At 43.9% G+C, this 20,840-nt stretch overlaps 1 protein-coding gene across 3 annotated transcripts in view; it reads right to left on the bottom strand.

Annotated features, from left to right (window-relative positions):
* The window catches only part of LAT2 (linker for activation of T cells family member 2), a 320,642-nt gene that overhangs the window by 110,101 nt on the left and 189,701 nt on the right, over window positions 1-20,840 (bottom strand). For 2 of the 3 annotated variants that reach the window (XM_069614737.1, XM_069614738.1), the window contains exons 5-7: window positions 19,667-19,715; window positions 14,148-14,173; window positions 4,226-4,264 (exon numbers count right to left, since the gene is read on the bottom strand). In XM_069614737.1, the coding sequence (XP_069470838.1) occupies window positions 4,226-4,264; window positions 14,148-14,173; window positions 19,667-19,715 (114 nt within the window). The remainder of the gene's footprint in view (window positions 1-4,225; window positions 4,265-14,147; window positions 14,174-19,666; window positions 19,716-20,840) is intronic. The other variant, XM_069614739.1, reaches the window with a different exon arrangement.

Raw genomic sequence — 20,840 nt, 5'->3', positions numbered from 1 at the left:
TGTAACTTAGCTTACAGTGCCCTCTTGGGTCATGTTGCACGAAAGCCGCAACATGATAAAAGAAACTACGGGAAACAGCGTTCCCCGGTACTGACTGTCTTAAGGGCATGTCAGTTTCCCCGTAAGAAAGGAGCGAAAGCCCAGAGGAGTGCGGCAGAAGGCTGCACTTCTCTGGCAAAGTCAAGAACAAGGTGAAAAACAACAGCAAAAAGTTTAGGGGTTGCCACATGGAAGGAAAATTACCTACAATTACGAAATCTTTCCTAACAACGTTCAAATAACTTTTGTTTTTTTCTCCTTCCGACATTTCGTGTTCGGTCAATTCATGGACATCCGTTTCCCTAGTTACTGACTGTCCCATTATCATTGTTGGTCTCTTTCCTGGAGAAGACAAGGAAAAGGGCTTTGTGCTGTCATGCAGTGGAGACTGTGGAGCTTCATTGAACAGAACATCAGTACAACTGTCAGGAAAGAACTGAAGACTCTTTGTTCCAGTGAATGTTTCTTGGAGGGCAGGGACCTAAAAGCGACTGAACATGCGTATGGCACCTGTCCTCATAGGAGACTGCCACGAGGCGTTGTTACTCTGTTAATACTTCACAGTTTTCTGCTTTTTCCTAGCTAGGTGCATGCGATATAATGACCATTCATACATTCCATCTTCCTCCTCGTTTACCTCTTGGTGCATGCAAGGGCAATGTGTTCAAAATATGGCACACAAATAAACGCACGGTAAAAAAAAATAAACACCTTTATAAACTAATTAAACTTGGTATTTTAAACCCTAATTTTTTAAACCCTAATGGCATGACCAAGTGTTTAGATGTGTGAATGATCAGGTCCTACATTGCCAGACCAAATGCTTTGTTTGATGAAATCAGGTGAACATTTGCTCTACAGACTTTAAATGCCCTTTTAACGCCAGTCCTCCTTAATGGGATGCATACACTGATATAAACGTTTAGTTTTTTCTCATAGGTTGCAAAACGTAAACTGTTTTGTATGATTTTCCAAGTATTGAATAGGGAACCAAATACAGATCCCATTATATTTCTTCTATGGATCAGTCAACTACTGGTCACACACTTCTTGGATTCCCTTGGTTTGAAGAATCTGTGACCACATTAGCATCTGCATAACCTCCGTCAATCATACATGGAGATGCTGTGGCTCACTCCAGACTATTAGAAGCAAGAGACAATCAGATCTTCCCTTCACATCCTGATGAAGGTCTAAGCAACAGATGGGTGTGATTGGTAGAGTCCAGTATTAATGACCGAAACCAGTGTAAACCCAGAACACTGTTCATAACATAAACGGACAGTCACTGACACCTGTATTAGAGAAAGGGCTTGAATACTATGATAAAAAGGGGTTGTGTTAAAGATGGTTAAATATGAGGTCTCACCAGTACAAGAAAGTCTAGAGTTGATGTGTATATGAGAGTGTGTGTATGAATGAATGACAAGAGAATTGATTATGAGTCGGAAAAATTGTCCATAAATTGTTTAGGAATTCTTTTAATGGTACTGAAATGTATTTCAGAATAATAGTGTAAAAGCATATGTATATATTTTTGTATTGATGAAATAAATGTATATGTAGAAATAGGAACAGAATTAGTGAATTGTGTCATCCTCAATCTGCTGGTCCATTGTGTTATATTAGATGTTAGTACAGCGTGCAGAGAGAAGGAATGCATTGGCGAGGGAGAAAGTCTGCAGGTGCCTTAGGCTACATAGGTTTGGCTCATATGTTGAGATTGAATGCTCTTTGGTGTATCTTAGTAAAGCTACATAGACTTGGCTCCTGGGGGGACTTTAACACCAGAAAGGGTGAATCGAGGATATTGTTATAGATATGTTAAATGGGGCACATTGAAAACTGCTGGGACTAGAAAGGAAGCTAGGAGGTGGGTGTAGTCAGTGGAGCGTGGCCCTGTCCCTTCAGCTCTGCAGGCTGCTCCCCAATCTCCCTGCTTGCACATCTAAAGTAGTTCACTTGAACACAAACACTTGACTTTGTCAATGCTCGTCTCCTGGAGAGTACATTAATAGTGTATAGTGAAAGTATTTTTGAAAATGCACATGCTCACAGTAACATTGATTCTGTGTATACAGAAAGGGGGGGGCAAAATGGGGGTTATGGCCCAGCACTAGCAGGTATAAACATTGCATTGATTGGCTGCAAGTTGTTACAAAATGACACTTACACGTCACCTAGCACAGACTACTGGAATTGGTATTGGAATTGTTGTAACCTGCTTTGCCTTACGCTCGACATAATATTAATTTAGATTGATCCTTCTTTTGATGACAACTTGATAAAAAAGACATTAATGGGCCTCATTACAAGTCTGCCAGTCTGGAATTAAGGGTGCCAGTAGCAACGTACCTACACCTACTGCAGACCGGCAGACTACAACTGTGCCTACTAGGGCCTCTGCACCCGGCAGGGTCTGACCTGCCGGGGGCATCGGCCCCGGCAGTCACAGTTTGAAATGGGGATTTAGGATTTCCGCTGCCTGAGATCCAGGGCCACCGGGCCTTGTAATGTCCCGGTGGCACCGGGATCTCAGGCGGTGGAAACGGTGTTACAGGGTTGGCTGCAACCTGCCAGTGGCACCGGCGGGTTACTGCCAACCTTGCAATGAGGCCCATTAGATTTTGGCCTAATGCTGATTTCATAATGCTGATTTCATAAGCAATTTCTAAATATATTTTATGAAATTAAAATGAACATTGAAAAGTCTCAAAAGGAAAGTCTCTTCATGCAGAATACTGCGAAAAAAAGGGCCAACATTTTTGCAAAGATTTCAGCCTACACGTTTTTCACTCAAAATGATCTTCCTCAGGGAAATTCATAATCAATGAAAGCGATGTATACTTCAATCTTAGTACATGATGTAAGAAGCGTGATTGAATTCAATACATTCGACATCTTACATGCATTCTAGTCCAATAGTATTTGATCCCTACATCATCCCAGTCTAGTGTGATTTGACAATAGTCTCATTGTTCAAAAATGTGAATGTAGTTTTAAAAATGGTTGACCTCTGGGTTTGGTCACTGCCTTTACACGAAGTCCACGGGCCATTCAGGATCAATAACGAGTGCTTGCAGGTTTCTCCAAACCCATCGACAATTTCAAATGTTCAAACAAGCATACGAGCTAATACCACAATTACAATAAAACATCACATCTTCCCTAGAACATCAGTACTGGAACTTCACGCGGGAATTCCAAGAAAACTCAACTTAATTTACAAAAGCATGCACTTGGTGAAAACTGAATAAGAATATTGTCAAACCTCACTAGAAACCTCGTTCAAAAAGTCATTGGGCCTCATTACACGGACGGCGGTGGACCAAGGTGCTATTAGCACCTTGGTCCATGCCGGTAAAATACCGGCACCGCCTTGGAGGAAAGGGGAATTACCGCCCTATTCCAAGGTTGGTGGGGCGGTAATTCCCCCTTCCCCCATTGCCCTTCCCCATTTCCATGTTTGCCCCATAGGGCATAATGGGAATGGGGAAGGTGCTAATTACGGCACCGCAAATTGCGGTACCGTATTTAGCTCCCTGGTCCCTTTGCGGGTTGGTTTTTAACGCCTGCAAAAAGCAGGCGTTAAAGTCTCCAACCCGCAAAGGGACCTCGTAATCAGGCGGTAAGGGTTAACGGTCACCGGTACCATTAACGGTGACCGTTAACCCTTACCGCCGTCCGTGTAATGAGGCCCATTGACATACTTTGCGCCCAGGGTCACAGCAATTGCATTACGAGTAATTGCCGCATGACAGTACTAGTCCTTTGGGAAATGTAATCCCAAAATGTTATTTTCTCACATTTCCCAAATCTCAAAAACCTACTTCTGCCTTCCCCCCCTTCTGGAGCTTCTCCTTGCCCAACCAACCAACCTTTGCTATGCCCGCACTCTACCTGTACCGTCCGCGTGCATTTGCTATGTACAGCTCCAGCAGGGTTCACAGTTTGAAAATCCAACACATGCGTGCCAGGTACCGTTCCACATATGTGAGCCTACATGGCCTAACTTGTGTATTTTCCAGTTATCCAATATATTTTGAAACTACCCCTTTGTTGCATCCATCTCAAGTAAGATCTCTTGAACACCTGCTTGTGAATAATTTAACACTAGTACAATTGGCATGGTCTTTTCATAACATAACATAGATCTAGTGGTCATTTCTGTTCAGTTTGGGCTCACCTGCTGAGGTGTTTTGAAATATGGGCTCCACATTAATGCCTGGAAAATAGATCAGTTTCATACTTCAACAGACAGAACAGATTTGATGTCACTTTCTGATTTAAAGTTTTAAGGCGGTACTCAAAATGGAGGATAAATATACTTTATGAGAAAGATTTGTATACAAATATTTAAAATAAGATAGACGGAAATATAAAATGCTTGGAAAAGTAATATACATTACAACATAAATAGTAAGCAATAACAATTAATTTCTTATAAAACCTTTATAACACCATAAACGCAAAAGCTGTGAGACTCTAGTCCCTGCTCACTATGTAGTCTTGGAAGAGTGAGCATGGGGCTTGCCAGCTGGTCACTCGATTGCTCATCTAAGCTAAGTGTGGACAAAAACCTTAAAGGAGAGTTCCGGGACTTTTTTTTTATTGTCCCTACGGTTCGGCCATGTGTTTTTAAGCATAACTCGGTAGATCGTAGAAAACTTTCCTATGGACCTTACCCGACTTTTCGTCCATTAACGCACTCGAAATCAGCCGCCATTTTATGATAATCCTATCATTTCCCCCCATCGCCCTGGCTCACCTGCTTTTGCGGCACTAAATCAAATCCCCCGCCCCTGAGCCTGACATCAGCAGACGCGTACCGCCCATTTCCCAACGCCAAAGCACGTTTCGTGTCAACAATCGCTGCGCCTCAGCTAATGAAGTGTCGCCATGGAAATGGCAGGACGCCTCTTTCCTCAATAAGTATAAACACACCGTTTCACAACACACAGCAGCAGATTTTCGATTCCATTCCTCTCTCTGTGTTACTTTGAGTATTCTGTGACTCGTTTCTGTGCTCTGGTCAGCTACCTTCGCCGCTTCTAGGCCTTGTGAACACCTGTACCATCTCTGTAAATTATTTTACTTTCTTTACCACACAATGGCTACAATAATGCCGTATATGTACGAGCCCGAGTACACCGAGGAAGAACTACTGGAAAGGCAAGCACGCGAAAACGATGGGGATTCGGACGGCAGTTGGGAGGACCAGTCAACGGATGAAGAGCCTGGACCATGTCGCATGGACGGCGTCTCCACCTGGTGCACGTGCAATCGGTGCGAGCTAATGCCAACTGAGGAGGAGAACTGCTGCTGCCGTGAAAATTCCGGGTGCTTGGCCTACATTTCAGAAGGCGAGCCAAGTCCGCAATGCATCACCGAGCTGCCAGAGTTCAGGGAAGCCTGCCTCTCACGGACCGTGTTGAGGATGATGATGGTGCTTATGCATGAACTTCGCGGCACTGTTCGTCCGCGTAATCCGAGTAACGAGTAAGTATACTCTGGTTTTGATGTCAGTGATGCCACTACTATGTCATGGTCGTCTCCCACATATAAAATTACATCTACATGTCATTCGAATGCATGTAAACTGGTTCCATATTGTGCATTTTCTAGATAGAATTTTTTTCAAAGCAGAATGACATTTTTTACCTGAATCGACAGTGATAAGAAAGTTTTGTCATTTTAATACAGTTTGCATCTTTCATTTTCACAGGTGGTACAGGCTGGTGGCCTATCGTTGCTTCACTTGGTGGCTTCACGGGAGGCTCGGACACCGCGTTCGGAGAGTAATACCTGCCTGTGCGGTACTTGCCATTAGACAACATTTCCCCAGCGACAGTGGACAATACCGCGGATTTTCCCTGGATGTGCTGCAACCGGAACTTTACAATGTGTAATGTTTATTATTTATGTTCAATTGAAATTAAGATCTAAAATAAAACCCAACATATATTTGAACAATGGTTGTTTGGATTTTTTAAATGAATCTAGTGTGTCTCCATTGAATAGTCTTCCTGTGCCTTGTCTTGTCACACCACATGTCTCCGGCCAGCATCCTCCCTCACGCTGGCCGCCCACCTTCAATCCACATAACCGTTGAACCCATATGCAGCAGACATACATATGTTATTTTGCGGGTTGGCATCAAGCCTCCCGGCCTTGCCTCCTCCCCCAAAAATACTTACCACACCACTTTGTTCAAGCGTTGGCAATAAAAGGCCGTTGGATTTTATTGATACAAAACATGGTTATAGGTAAATAATCAATATGGTTGATCATAATAAATCATCCTTTTGGGCACCGGGTACAGAGATGACGCCCTCTGGCCCGTGCCGCCTTGCCACCACAGGCCAGCCTGCTGCTGACTAACTGCCTAGGCATTTAGGGTCTCCAGGGTGAACTGCACCCATATATTCTCCTGGGAGGGTGAGGTATTTATAAACTCACCCCCCTGCCTTCCATGTACTAGATCCTGCAGCCTGCCTCTTACAAGCAGTTAGATGGCCTCTCCTTGGTGAGGCCCTGCGGCAAACGAGTCTTGTCTGCACGACCACTGCCCCAATCCACCCCCCCGCCCTATCAAAGGCAGTTCGCACCGGGGTACTTGCGCTGGCAAGTGGAGCTGTCAGGGGGCGATAAAGGCCAAGAGGTGCCAAAGACCATGTACACTTCAAAGTGGTCCATAGAGCATGGGTTGTTGTTCCCATGTCTACCTCCAGACCCCGTGTCTCCTGCCAAGCATCCCCCCTCACGCTGGACGGCCCCCTGCAATCCACATAAGTGTGTCTCCATTCACGAGTCTTCCTGTGTCTTGTCTGCACGACCACCGCCCCAATCCACCCCCCCGCCCTATCAAAGGCAGTTCGCACCGGGGTACTTGTGCTGGCAAGTGGAGCTGTCAGGGAGCGATAAAGGCCAAGAGGTGCCAAAGACCATGTACACTTCAAAGTGGTCTATAGAGCATGGGTTGTTGTTCCCATGTCTACCTCCAGACCCCGTGTCTCCTGCCAAGCATCCCCCCTCACGCTGGACGGCCCCCTGCAAACCGCATAATGCCACGACATATACACGTCATTCATTCACGAACACACCCCTGTTTCGAATTCTTTATAACCCACTTCATATTTCTAATGAGAACTACTTTGCGCTTTGCTAGTCAACCCGTGAAGGTGCTGATTATCTGCTCTTCGTCTCTGTGAACTTCCGTGACCACTTCGAGGAAACTCGTCAGTTTGCAACCTGTGAACTGCTCCCTGTTCTACGACAAGAAACTACTCTGATCCCTGCATCTAACTGTTTGTTCGTCAAGGTAAGGCCATGTACCATAATCATTTTGCGTGCAATTTCTTTTCGTTCAAGACAGTACATGCAAGTAACTAGTCACATGTTCTGAGTTTAGTCAAATTATTTTTCAATTTTTTTAAAGTTATTCAAATACTTATCCGCATGTGAATAACGTGTATAGTTCCAAGAACCAAAACGAACCTTGCGTTGAACCTTTTATGTGTCATTTAATTTTTTAACACATTGGTATTCATAGAGAATTGTTGATCTTTACTTTTCAGAACTGTCCACAATGCCTGCCTGTTCCATTGGCGGTTGCCCTTCAAAGACCCATAATAAATCTGAAGGTATTATAATGCATGTTTTCCCTAAGACAATAGATCAGATAAGAGAATGGGTCCGATATTGCGGATATCCACCGTCTGAGCTTGAAAGTAGAGTCCTAGAAGTCTTTGCGGACAAGAGGGGTGATCGATACCGCATCTGCAGCAGGCACTTTAGCTCAGACATGTACTCCACATCATTGCTAATAAAGAAGAACACACCGCGAGCGAGGCGAAAATTGCTCGCAACCGCTATTCCCACTCTATTCGTCCAAATCCCTCCACTGGTGAGTCAAGTTTATGTATTTATCTCTCGGCCTTGCGGTAGTGTGTAGCATTAGCTAACAATAATTTCCCCATTTATGTATCCACTCAATATGAAGGCGGAAGATTCTCCATCCGTGTCGTTATTGCAGTCATCAACCACTTCAAGCACCTATCGGGTAATCTTACTTGGCTATTCTGCCACTGACTTGTTTTAGGCATGTAAATCAATAGTTTTAATTTATCGTGTAATTATTTTACCTAATGGTACACCCTTGTACTCGTCCTCTAGTCTTTGTTTTCAGTTATAATTATTGTTATCCAAAATAATGCAAGTACTGTCTTTCAGGGAGATGCTGAGGAGTCCAACGTATTGACGACTACCGTTGATGTCACTCAGATGCTCGAGGTACGTTTCAGGACAGTTCCATCGATGGAGATCATCAGATCTTGCATTCTTGTAGCGTGATTGTTACACACAATGTTTCTTTCGTTTTTAGCCATTGATATGTCCTTCTGTCGTCGCCCTCCTATGTGTCTTCTTTTTTCAATATTGTGTTCATTACTAATGAAAGTCCTATGTTTCAGGGAGTCGATGGAGCATTAGTCCAAGAAGAAGGGGGAGCGTGCAGTTACGGGTCGGCGCAACAGCTTGCAGAAGTGTGCACCGCAGTTACATCGTCCCTTGATGTTCTTATGCATTTCGAGGTATGGATACTGACAGTTCGATCAAGCGAAATCATATGACGTGATTACATCCGCTATACTTCCTTCTTTATTAACGCAAGTACTATGTTTCAGGGAGATGACGGAGCTTCTTCTACAAGAACATCACCCCTAGTAGTTGATGCAGATCTCTGGGTGGTGACACTTCCAACGATCGAGCAAATCGAATCATATTTACATATCCATTATTTATTTTAGACAACTGATCGTTTGTGCAGGTCTATTTAGATGAGCCATTCACGCCTGCACAAAGTTTCTGTTCTTTTTATCAAAATAGAAAACCATACTAATGCAATTACTGTGTTTCAGGGAGTCACTGAAGCATCATCTTCAATAATATCATCAATGGAAGTCTATGAGGAGCCCGAGGTATGGATGTTGACAGTTCCATCTAACTAGATCAACAATGCGTGAATAATTGTCGTTTGAAAGTTCTACACAAAGCGTCCATTCGTGTTTTGCTATTGAGATGTACGTGGGTATTGGTCCCCAAGTACATTTTGTGTTTTCGATATTATTATACATACTAATGAAAGTTCTATGTTTCAGGGAGTCGATGGAGCGTCAGTGCGTGATGGATGTGCTTATCAGGAAAATATAGTCGTTGCAGCGCAAGAGGAAGTGGAGACATGCACACACGAGTCGGAGCAACAGCGTCCGGATGTTGAAGTTCGAGGAAAGAAAGTTTCAAAGAAAAGAAAGCAAAAGAAGGTTAGTGTCCTGGTCACTATATTATGTTGTTTTTCACTGTTAATAGTTCAATACTGTAAGTTGTGTTTAAACTGAACATCCCTTTTCCAATCTGTCCTCTAGTTGCGAGTGGGTGTACGAACTAGATCTACACAGACAGTGAAGCGAACGAGAGATGTTGCTTGTCAAACCTTTTGGCAGGGACTTGAGACTGGAGATGCATCGTGCCAATGGGAAGAATATGAAGTGATTGACAACGGAGCTATACCACCACCAGCCATTGATAGTGGATGTCCTCCTGGTAGTTCGGATGCAGTCGGAGATCAATTCACAGAATCCACACCCGCGAAAACTAAGACCGCGAGAAAGTTGAAGAAATTGTTTTATTCACCCATCGCCGGAGAAGGAACAGATGTTGCAATGGAAGAGAATGAAGTGGACGACAATGAAACACCATCAATATCACTGAACATAGCGGAAGATGATATCAGAGATTCTACCTTTCATGTGAGTAACATGTCCTCAACGTTTCAGGCCGAACCAGCTGGGATGCAGAGTGACAGTATAAGGAAAGAGGCCAAATTCATTGTATTCGATAGTTGTTTGATTGATATTATTATTCGGATGAAATGTGGGCATTCGGTTGGTGGGGAAGTATGTGGGGAGCCATTGATTAATGTGACTCGTGCAATTCGAGGCACTAACCTTAAAATACATGCCACCTGTACAAAATATCATCCTTTCTCATGGTCTGCACAACCTATGCTGGGACAACTGCCAGCAGGCAATCTACTTTGTGCAGCGGCTGCACTTTTTAGTGGTTCAAGTTTTAAAAAATTAGAGTCTTTCTTTCAGTTTGTGGGAATCCATTTCATTGCCAAAACTCAGTTCTACAAATACCAAACCGATTATCTATTTCCAGCCATTAGCGAAGCTTGGAGAATGGAAAAAATGTCTATTGATAGTACATTCGCGGGCAAACGGTTCAGGCTAGCCGGTGATGGACAGTGCGACAGCCCAGGATTTTCAGCCAAGTACTGCACCTACCACTTTCAGGACATGGAAAGTAAGAAAATTGTGAGTTCGGTGGTCGTGCATGTGTCACAAAGTACATCTTCAGTGGCCATGGAGAAAGTTGGCTTTGTAACATCATTGCAAGAACTACAATCGCGGGGAATGGTGATCGACCAGATAGCCACGGACAGACACGTTTCAATTGCCAAGACAATGAGAGAACAGTACAAAAATATAAATCACCAATTTGACGTTTGGCATCTTGCAAAAACAATCAATAAAAAATTGTCGGCTGCAGGTAAAAAAAAAGATATGCAAGGTATTTCACAGTGGTCCAAGTCAATCAGCAACCATCTTTGGTGGAGCTCAAAAACATGTGGAGGGTCGTTGGAAATTCTACTGGAAAAATGGCGGTCAGTAATGCCACACTGTACAAACGTTCACCGATGGAACACGAACCAACATTTCCACAATTGTGAACATGGCCATTTGTCCACAGAGGAGGCACGGAAGAAGAAGTGGTTGATTCCTTCATCACCCACTCACAAAGCCATTGAAAAGATTGTATTTGATAAAACTATAACAAAAGCTTTGAGGGGACTCACGGAATTCTGCCACACAGGAGATTTGGAGGTGTTCCACAATATGTGCCTAAAGTACAGGCCAAAACGATTGCATTTTGGCATGGAGGGCATGATAAATCGGACTCTTCTAGCGGTCTTGACACATAACCATAATGTTGGCCGTCAACAAAGTAGGACGACCGGAACTTTAGGGACGCTTCGCTACAATAAGGCCTTCACTAAAAGAAGTAAACAATGGGTGATCAAACCAGTGTTTGAGGATATGCAATATGAGTTTATTGAGAGACTTATTGTTGACGTCCTAGATAGGCACATAAATGGAGTTGTGAACGAACCTGTGCAGGGGACAACTGCATTGCCACCCAACATTGCCTCTGTTCCATGTCCACCTAAAGAAGAGCTCATTGAGAAATACACATCACGGTTTAAATGATTGTAATTTGATTGTCTGTTCTCTCGAGTCTCCTCATGTCGCAGGCCCATTGAATATGTGTATCTATCCAACCTTGTTCATTTGCGCATTAAATTAAACCAAACAGTAATATAAATCATTTTTCAAAAAATATAGAATGTCTCCGTATTTATGGTTCTGTGGGGCTGCAAAGCACGCAGACAAAATGCAAAGATGGAGTGTAAATTTCAAGTCCTGTGAGATGGCCTTACACTGAATGTAGCTAACTAGGAATGTGCGCTCGTTCAAAGTGAAGGTCAGCTGCTTTGATTTTTTCTCGGGTGCCAGAATGGCCCACGACTCAGTATAAGGTTCTATTGTTATTTGACCTTGACAGGCGGGACCACGTAAGAAACGATAATGAATATAATTTCAGAAACGAAAGCCATTTCATGTTCGTTCATTAGAAGAAATAACGTCGGCATAGAAGGAGTGGTATTTCGGGGCTGCCCTACACACAGACACAATGGAAAATGCAAATATAATGTAAGTAACTCTTTAGATGAGTTTATACCGCAATTTAATTACTATACAGTAGCTTACCGCGCACTAGAACCGTCTCCTTTTACGGAAGCACCTCAAAACCTTCCTCTTTGCTTCTACTTTCTCTCTCCCTCTCCCCTGCTACAACTGGTCCACTGTCTGCGATCTCGGTCCTGGGCCCTTCCACTCTCCACCTGCACTCCCTGTCAACCCCTGCACTGGGGGACTGTCTCAGTATCCTACAGCCACCCCTTGACGTATAACACCCGGTTGCACTGTCCTAGCTATGAAATAATTTCCCGACCTAATATATAAAATGAATAATTTTAATAAAGATCTGATGGTGAGACTAATTTCATTTTTTATGTTTTTCAAACAGGTACTTCATCCATTATTGTCTGTGTCACGAGTACCAGACACCGGCGGATGGCTTCTATAATTGCCAATTGCTTCTCCGCGTGAACAACGTTAGCACCCTGACCATTTTGTGGGACGATCGCCAAGTACAAGTATGCCCTTACGCGGTACTAACGGCTAGATGCAACATACAGACCGTTGTGGTGGCCTAGTGCCTCGTTGTTGGAACAGCCATGCGATTATCAGTGCGACCGAAGAGCTTATTTTATCGTAAACCAACACCCTGTGTACTGCACACGAACATCGCTTGCCTCAAGACGAACTATTTTGGATCGAGAGCAAAGAAAAATGCAAATCGCTGAATATTCTCTAAAAATTTGATGTCCAATAAATGTACTTTGCCAAATGTACAATCTTGCAGTTTGCTTTTAAACCACAGTTTCATATTCCGAATTGTGGCGCTGTATTGTGAGATGATCTAAGACCCTGTGTACAGCAAAGGAACATCGCGTGCCTCAAAACGAACTTTTTGGAACGTGAGCAAATAAAAATGAAAATCGCTGAATATTCTCTAAACATTTGATGTCAAATAAATTTACTTTACCAAATTTACAATCTTGCAGTTTGATTTAAAAGTACAGTTTCATATTCCGAATTGTGGCGCGCTGTGTTGTGAGCTGATCTGTGTTGATTTCCGGGTTCTGTGTGGAGTCGCGTAGAAGACGCCTGGGCGCGTTTGCCTACGCAGCACAGTCACGTCACGGATAGAGGCGGGGAATATGAATGTTTTGATAAAGTCTGTTTCAGGGGCGGGGGATTTGATTTAGTGCCGCAAAAGCAGGTGAGCCAGGGCGATGGGGGGAAATGATAGGATTATCAGAAAATGGCGGCTGATTTCGAGTGCGTTAATGGACGAAAAGTCGGGTAAGGTCCATAGGAAAGTTTTCTACGATCTACCGAGTTATGCTTAAAAACACATGGCCGAACCGTAGGGACAATAAAAAAAAAGTCCCGGAACTCTCCTTTAAACAATTGATTTGTTTGCATTTGGTAATATCAACGATCAATGAAGTGAGCCAGAGGTGAAGGAACTGTGCCCGGAATCAATTGGACCCAGCTTAGTAAAGCGCAGTTCGAGAAATTGAGATTTTTAGCATTTAATAATGGGCAGCAAAGAAAAGATGCCTAACAGCCAGCGATTCACAAAGGCCAGCCTGTGTTGGGGGACAGTAGGGCAAAGCTAGAGACTAAAGGGGGTCACTAGGTCCTGCAGTGGATAGGGAGATTAGCTGGCCCTGGTGATCAGTGTTTTTTGGCAGCGCATCAGAGCACGTGACCTCAGTGCACGGCCTTACTTACTGCCTAGCTGCACAGAACTTACTCTGTTGCCATTGTCTGTATGTTAGATTTTAAATGTCTTCTTTTTTTTTTATTTCGTTAGAGTTTATGTGTCTCAACGTACTTCTGAAGTAATTTAAGGCAAATGGTGGGTTCTTTCTACACACCTAAATATTTAATCAAATAAAAACTTCCGGTATAACCCTAGTAGTCGGACCTTTAGTGATCAGCATGTCCTCCTAGTGGATGTGAAACCTGAGGATCTCTAGATGTTTTGCACTACAGCTCCCACAATCCCTCGCAGCTGACTATGCTGGCTAGAAAGTATGGGAGTAGTAGTCTAAAACATCTGAGGAGTCAAAGTTGGGGGATAGGATAGTACTAGTCTAAAGACCAGGATTCTTTGACATTTAACTTTGGCGGGTGCCTGCAAAGGGCAACTTGATAGGTACTGTTTTTACCTCCGGTAGGTAAGTATCAAATAATGAAGAACAGTTATTTTAGAATAATTAAAGGGAATGTTCTCAAACTGAAAAACCAACGTGTGACTCAGAAATACACATGGTGTAATACATCACTCACCTTTTCTGCTGTTCCTGACCGTATTTCTAGAAATAAGAACAAAGAGCATGTCAATAAACAGAACTTATTTTCTTGACACATAAATGAGAATTGATTGCTGTTGAAAAGGAGAGACCATTGGATAAATTGGGGCGAATGGGTGGTTTAGAACGATGTGAACTAATAGGGAAACAAATGTGAATTGAGTGGTGTTGTATCGTTTATTTATGTTGTGTGTGTATTGTCTAGTTTATCATTGATCTTTATGTATACATTGTAATTCTGTTATGGGTTATTTATAGTTGATGATTTTGTAACATACCTCCATGGTACGGTTTTAAATTTGTTTATATCTTTGAGGAACAGGAAATGTAACTGATTGATGTAAGGTATATCTGTCTCTTCATAACTAAACTAAGTTTGTACATTTAAAATGACAAAGAGTTAAAAAAAAGAAAAGGAGAGATAAAAATAGCTTTTTACCTAAGTTTCAAAATGTGTTTTTTGGCAGTCCACCTGCCTCTTATGAAACTTTTTTAAGATGTATAATTGCCAAAGGGAGAATGGTATCCGCGATGAACCCTGGGGATTTGTCCCCTATCCCCAAGTAGGATCCACCCATTTGGGAATAGGGAGGTGAGCCTGCTAAACATAACACGGCCTAGTAGACAGGGCAAGTGGGATTGCACTGGGGTTGACCCCCTCTTAGAGTACAGACAATACCTAAGCAGGGATATGTGTTATCCCCCTTTGTCTCAAGGAATTGATAGATCTGTTGGTGTTAAACGGTGTAATGACTTACCACGTCCTAAAGTAATGCCTGGTATGGCACTGTCCACACCCCCGAAGAGAGAGCGGGTGTAGACCCACCCCCTAGTAGTGTGGAAGATAAAGATTTAATCAGCATTGCTACACAAGGAGGAGAGGAGCCTGCAGAGTTGGAGAGACCTCCTCCTGGGAGGTGTGGTAAAGAGAAGCCAGCGCATGCCCGGCGTGGCATAACGAAGTGCAGTCAAGCTCACAGAATGTTCGGCAACCCTGACACCAACCGGAGATGCCAGGTTCACAAGAACCCCAACCAGTGGAGAGTGCATAATAGGTGAGCAGGGGCGTAACAAGGAAATGTCAAAGCTCCACCGGAAGAGGGTTGGGAAGGGAGAACCAGCTCCGTAAGACGTGGAATGCCAGTAAACAGCCCAAGGAGAAAAGATGCGTTGGCTTATTGAAAGCCCAGCCTGGAGGAGCACTGTATGGAGACGGAAGGTACGCGGTCACTCCAGGACAATTACAATGTTAGCAGAAAGGCCCAAGAACCAAAGACGGGTTAAGAGAAACGAAACCCCAAAGTGGACTTCGAGAAAGAGAGATGAAACCCGAAGCTGGGGCAAGAGAAGGGAAATCCCAAGGTGGGGTCCGAAAAAGCAGAGGCCGAGACAAGTTGAGAGAAACCAGACCCCAGGATGTGGTAAGAGACACCAGACCCCAAGGTGGGCTGTGACACCAAATCCCTAGGCTGCGTATGAGACCTAAGATCCCAGGGAGGGGTAAAACCCGTGAGATAAGTCACTGGAGAGCGTACCAAGTTCCTTGGTTGGGAAACCAAGAAGAATGCCTGGTGTGGACTCAGGAATCAGGATGTTCCCAACGATAGAAGAAAAATAGAGAATGAGACTATGTGCTTTACCAAACCAAGGTGAAGGAGACATGTGTTCTTCTGTTTTGGGCCTTGTCCATCTCCCGATTATGATTTACCAAAAGTCTTGCAATCTGTTGTGACACTTCTGAGACCTGCGTCTAGTGCCTCAAGTGGGAGGTGAAATCAAGGAGTGGGCTCTAGAAATAAGCACAGCGTGAATGTTGGGCCTGGCCCAAATGGTGATGGGAAGGCCTACACTGGGCCCGGCCTGAAACAAGCAATAAACCATGACACCCTGCAAACATATACTTTGGGTCACTCAGCGTGGTCTTAGATGGCATGGTTTCCATCCAGTCTGCATATTGCGAGTTATTTTTCTAGGCTTTGTAAACCAATCACTCGCATTCAGTATATTAGAAAAATAATCATTGTGTAAATCTCCCTCATTCTGGAAAGAAATCACCTATGAGTAAGGGGAAGGGGAACAAATAGTACATATGTTGTTTTCCTGGTGATTTGCTTACAAGCAAGAGCATTTTGGGAAAATAAGAATGACCACAGAATTGTATATTTGAAATCTGTCTGTGATAGTAATTCAAGCATGAAAGACTTCTGAGCACGCAATGCACACTGGGCTCTATACTTCTTTCATTTGTCACATCCCTCACCCTAACAGTAAAATGTCTGCAAAGCACAAGACATATGTAGTCATTTCGACAGTGGAAAACAACTTCTCATTTCACTGTCACTCAGTTCTCCTCACTTACCGCACGTTTTCAGACTAAAGATACGTGCGCAGAAGAAATTGTATGGGCTGCTCTTGGGCGGTGGTCTGGGGGGAGAGAAGGGTGGGGGCTGGCTTGGTACCGGTTTTTGGAGACTTCTGGTCTGGAGCTAGTCCTGGCCAAAGTAAGGCCCTGAATACAAAGAATTGAGTAACTAAGAAAAGTGCCGATTGCTGAATTGACAAGAAGCACCTGCACATTTCTCAGGAGGCTGCGCATGCGTGCAAATGATGGCCGCCCATTCAAACACATGAGTGTCTGGCTTACAGGCCCAAACATAGAAATGACAAGATTCAAGCACACACATGGCTGGCAACGCAGCTACACGTGATGTGCCATGCAGAACCAGTCATACAAAAAAGTGCAAAGTGAACAGAAAGCCCTTCGGAACAGCAGCTGTTCACTTGTGTGAAAACATTTCTGTGTGAATTTGGCTCATAATGTTTTTAGGAAAGGGAATTGAGCACGGTAAAATCATCTCTAAAAGCAACAAGTAGCTTTGCTGATAATCTGAATAACAAGAGCATTTTTAAATACCAGTAATTCATAACACGCGCTGGGACAACGAGCTGCTTCAGGAAGCTGGGAAACGTACATATGAGGAGGGGAAAGAGAGGCAATAACAATCGAAGGGGGGTCGGAGGGTACAGTGCATACTTCGCAGTTAGGTCCATGTAGGCCCATCCACACCTGGATCTTAGTTTGAATTCCTGGGGCCAGGGCATGTGTTAAATTCGTTTATAGCGTCTATTAATTTGTAGTAGGCACATTAACAAAAAAGAAAGGGTGTGGGATAAAAGACACAACTAAAATAAAACAACATTTTCTTTTTCTTGCACTCCACAGGATCTTTTTCAAAATGTGTTTGTTCATGGAGAAGATACGGACAATACATTTCATCTGTTCTGTCAACCATATATTGACACCCACCATGTTGTGTGCCTGAGGCCTTCCTCCTGCCAGTTAAGATGGCATCAAGTAGAGACGTCAGCCCCCATCCCTTTGCATAGCCAGTAAGGGGGTGTGACCAGTGCTGCCCAGACGTCGTCTTAATTTAATGGGAGACACAACTCAGGGTGTGAAATGGTGGGTTGCGGTTAGTGCTTGCATGGGAGAAAGCCCATCATTGTTTTCCCATCCTGCTAAGTGTGTTAATGCGAATGCTAGAAGGACCCTCACAACACCATCCTTCTGGCCAGCTGGCTGAATCTGTGAGCCCAATCACTAGTCGGGCTATTTCCGGGCTATTCAGAGTTTCTGAACAAGGAACACTCCATGCACAGTTATTGCATGCAGTAGTATCACAAAGGCAAATGTTGCAATTGGTACATGTCATGCATCTGTGCACATAAAACATGTCTGAAATGTGAACTCCACCACTTGGACTGTCGATGGCTGTGATGGACACCGTCTGAAGGGTGCTATTGATGGTGAAGGTTTAAACCATAACATTCCTACCATGATACCCCACCTTGCAATAGTTCTATCGCCTTGTTCAGTGTAGATCCTCCTTCAAAGGCCAAGTACCAATAATACTGCATGTGCATGGTCACATGGTATGTCCTGCTGACACTGACATGCTCCCCTTTTGAATCCCTGTTTGCCTTGCTGACTGTCATTGCATGCCCATTGCCATTACCGTCTGGTTTTAGGTGTGGAAAAATATTAGTGGTAATTATGCCTGATTTAATCCCCCAAATTGTCAAACGCTAACAGTCCCTGCACTTACTTCCTCATTCTAGAATAGGGAAATAAGTTTTTGAATGAGTACATTGGAAAAAGCGTGTCAATTTGGATCTGCACATCAGTAGGGAATAGTCAACGACCCGACAATCAAACGCTCAGTGATCCCTTCAGTCGGGTTTCTGGAGTAAACACTTAATTGAAACTGCTCTCACCCACATCTCCAACTTTCCAATCAGTGCTCACCACTCCTGCCTCTCCTCCAACCATATCCCACCTTATTCCTCTGCAGACTTCGACACAGTGGACCATCCTTCTCTCCCTCAAAGAATTAAGGGAACTATCATTATTGGGTGGGTGTCCTTCTACCTCCACATTTCATGGAACTCTACCACATCCCTTCCAAGGGGCATCTCTCCTAAAGATCAGTCATTTGTCCACTTCTTCACCCTACATATGCCATCCACGGGCCAACTCATCGAATGCTTTGGCTTTCCCCACCACTTCCTAGCCAATTCTATCAAGATGCGCTCCTCTTTATCCTCTTTTACCCCTCTTATCTCAGAATGCATCGATTGCCTAAAAGCTATCCGTCACTGGAAGGCCCTACACTGTATGTTGCTGAAATCTATAGGCATCTGGGCAACATTTGTCTTTCTGGCTGTAATGCCAATTTCACTCTTCCATCAGCCACCTACACCTCCCCCCACGCACCCGCAACCTCCTCTCCATCACCCAGGGCTCTTAATTTTAGCGGTTCTCTTTAACAACGACCTTTGACTTCAGCAGTTCATTATGCCCCCTGTCATTGCTACCAGGATTAACCTTCTCAGCATAAGGAAGATCCACCACAAAACACTGACCACTCATCTAATACTCTAATCCCCTCCTTTGTGCTCAGCCAACTAGACTACTGATCGAGCCTACTTCTCCCTCTTACCCTCTATGCCTCCTCTCCATTGAGCAAAGGTCACCCTCTGCAATCTACCTAGATCCTCTTCCAAACCCCCATACTGACCCCTAGCTGGATGGCTCTCTACCCATAAATGCTCTCTTTAATTTCATCTCCTCTTCGAATCTATACATTGGCTTGCCCCCCCATTACCTTGGTGATTGCATCTCTTCCTCTCAAACTCTGCAATTGTCCCCTTTCCACTAACCCCCTCCTGCTTCCTTCCCTTCCGACTGCCTACCTCTCTCTCCTGTATATTTACTATGCAAGTCATTTCTGATAGAAAGGAAATCCTTATTGTTAAATCCATGTAAATACAAATACAAATAATGTTTTTATTAATATCATAGATGAACGAGATTAGCTAGGTGTTTTCTCGTATGTCCTGTGTGTTAATTTGTGTGAATGGGTACATTGTAAAGGGCTTGTCGATTGGGAGAATAACAGCATTAAGGTCGTTTTTGAACATATTTAATTCACGTACCTGGTTAGCTGGTTAGTTTCCGGGTCATGGATTTGCTCTGTCCTACCCACTGAAACAGGAAGGAAGAGCTGAATCATGCACTGGGAATGAGCACTGAAGATGGTTTTAGAAGCAGGTATTGGGGCCAGCGAGAAGCTAGTCTTTATTCATCGGTCTAACAGTCAAAATAGAGGAACATACATACAGACAGACTTGAACCTCAAATCAGTCAGATAAATGTTGTAATATCAGCACCATTTTGTGATTACAAGAGAGTGTAGCGTTCAACAACCACCATCAGAGAAATATTTGAAAAATGTGGACCAGACGAACTCATCTGCAGCATAATATCCCAAATAATGTGGTCATTCAGGGGTCTGCAACCTTTGGTTCTGCAGATGTTTTGGACTACAACCCCCATGATCAGTCGACATTGGCCATGCTTTCTAGGGCTGATGGGAGTTGCAGTCCAAAACATCTGCCAAAGCAAAGGCTGCAGGAATCTGATTTAGGTTAAAATGCTATTAGATTTGGAGACAGTTCTCAATGACAACTCATGAAATAGCCCGATAGTTCCGGATCAATAGATCAAACATAGTACTCAGGATCATTGCTCTTCTGCAGCTGTTAGCGACCGTTCAGAAATCTCACACCCCACACTGCTCAACTTTTTGATTCACCAGGGTGTGTGAAATCAGGTGTGCTTGCTTTGGATGGGTGAGCACCCATTGAAGTCTATGGACATGTATGGGGCAGTCCTGTATGTGAACTGTGTACACAGCTTGTGACACACACCAAATGAGGGTGAGCTGAGAGGTATTCACAAGAGTGTAGGAGCCCCTCTACAGCGAATGAACATGGTTCAAATAACCTGTTCTATGGAATTTCTTCCACTCAGCAGGGCCTACAACCACGTTTTAGCTCACTGCACCCTTCACAGAGGCGAAACACCATTTACATGTCAGTCTGGTCCCACCCACAAGGGCAGTCCAGAACTGAAATGCTAGGCAATTCTCCTATGAACAAGAGTACGATCAGCCACCCCAGACACATGTTTCAGCCTTGTTGGTCCTCCTCAGTGAAGTGAAGCTGAGCCTCTCTAAAGCACAATGAGCAAGGGGTCCACGTCTGGACTACCCTTGGTTACTTTTACGATGGATTTCTAAAATATGGCCTGCTGCACATATTTCAGGAG

This window comes from Ambystoma mexicanum, chromosome 9, assembly GCF_040938575.1.
Source record: "Ambystoma mexicanum isolate Mex_15411 chromosome 9, UKY_AmexF1_1, whole genome shotgun sequence".
In the NCBI taxonomy this organism is placed as follows: Eukaryota; Metazoa; Chordata; class Amphibia; order Caudata; family Ambystomatidae; genus Ambystoma; species Ambystoma mexicanum.
Note: the sequence above shows the minus strand (reverse complement) of the source record. Positions and strands in the feature narration are given on the sequence as shown.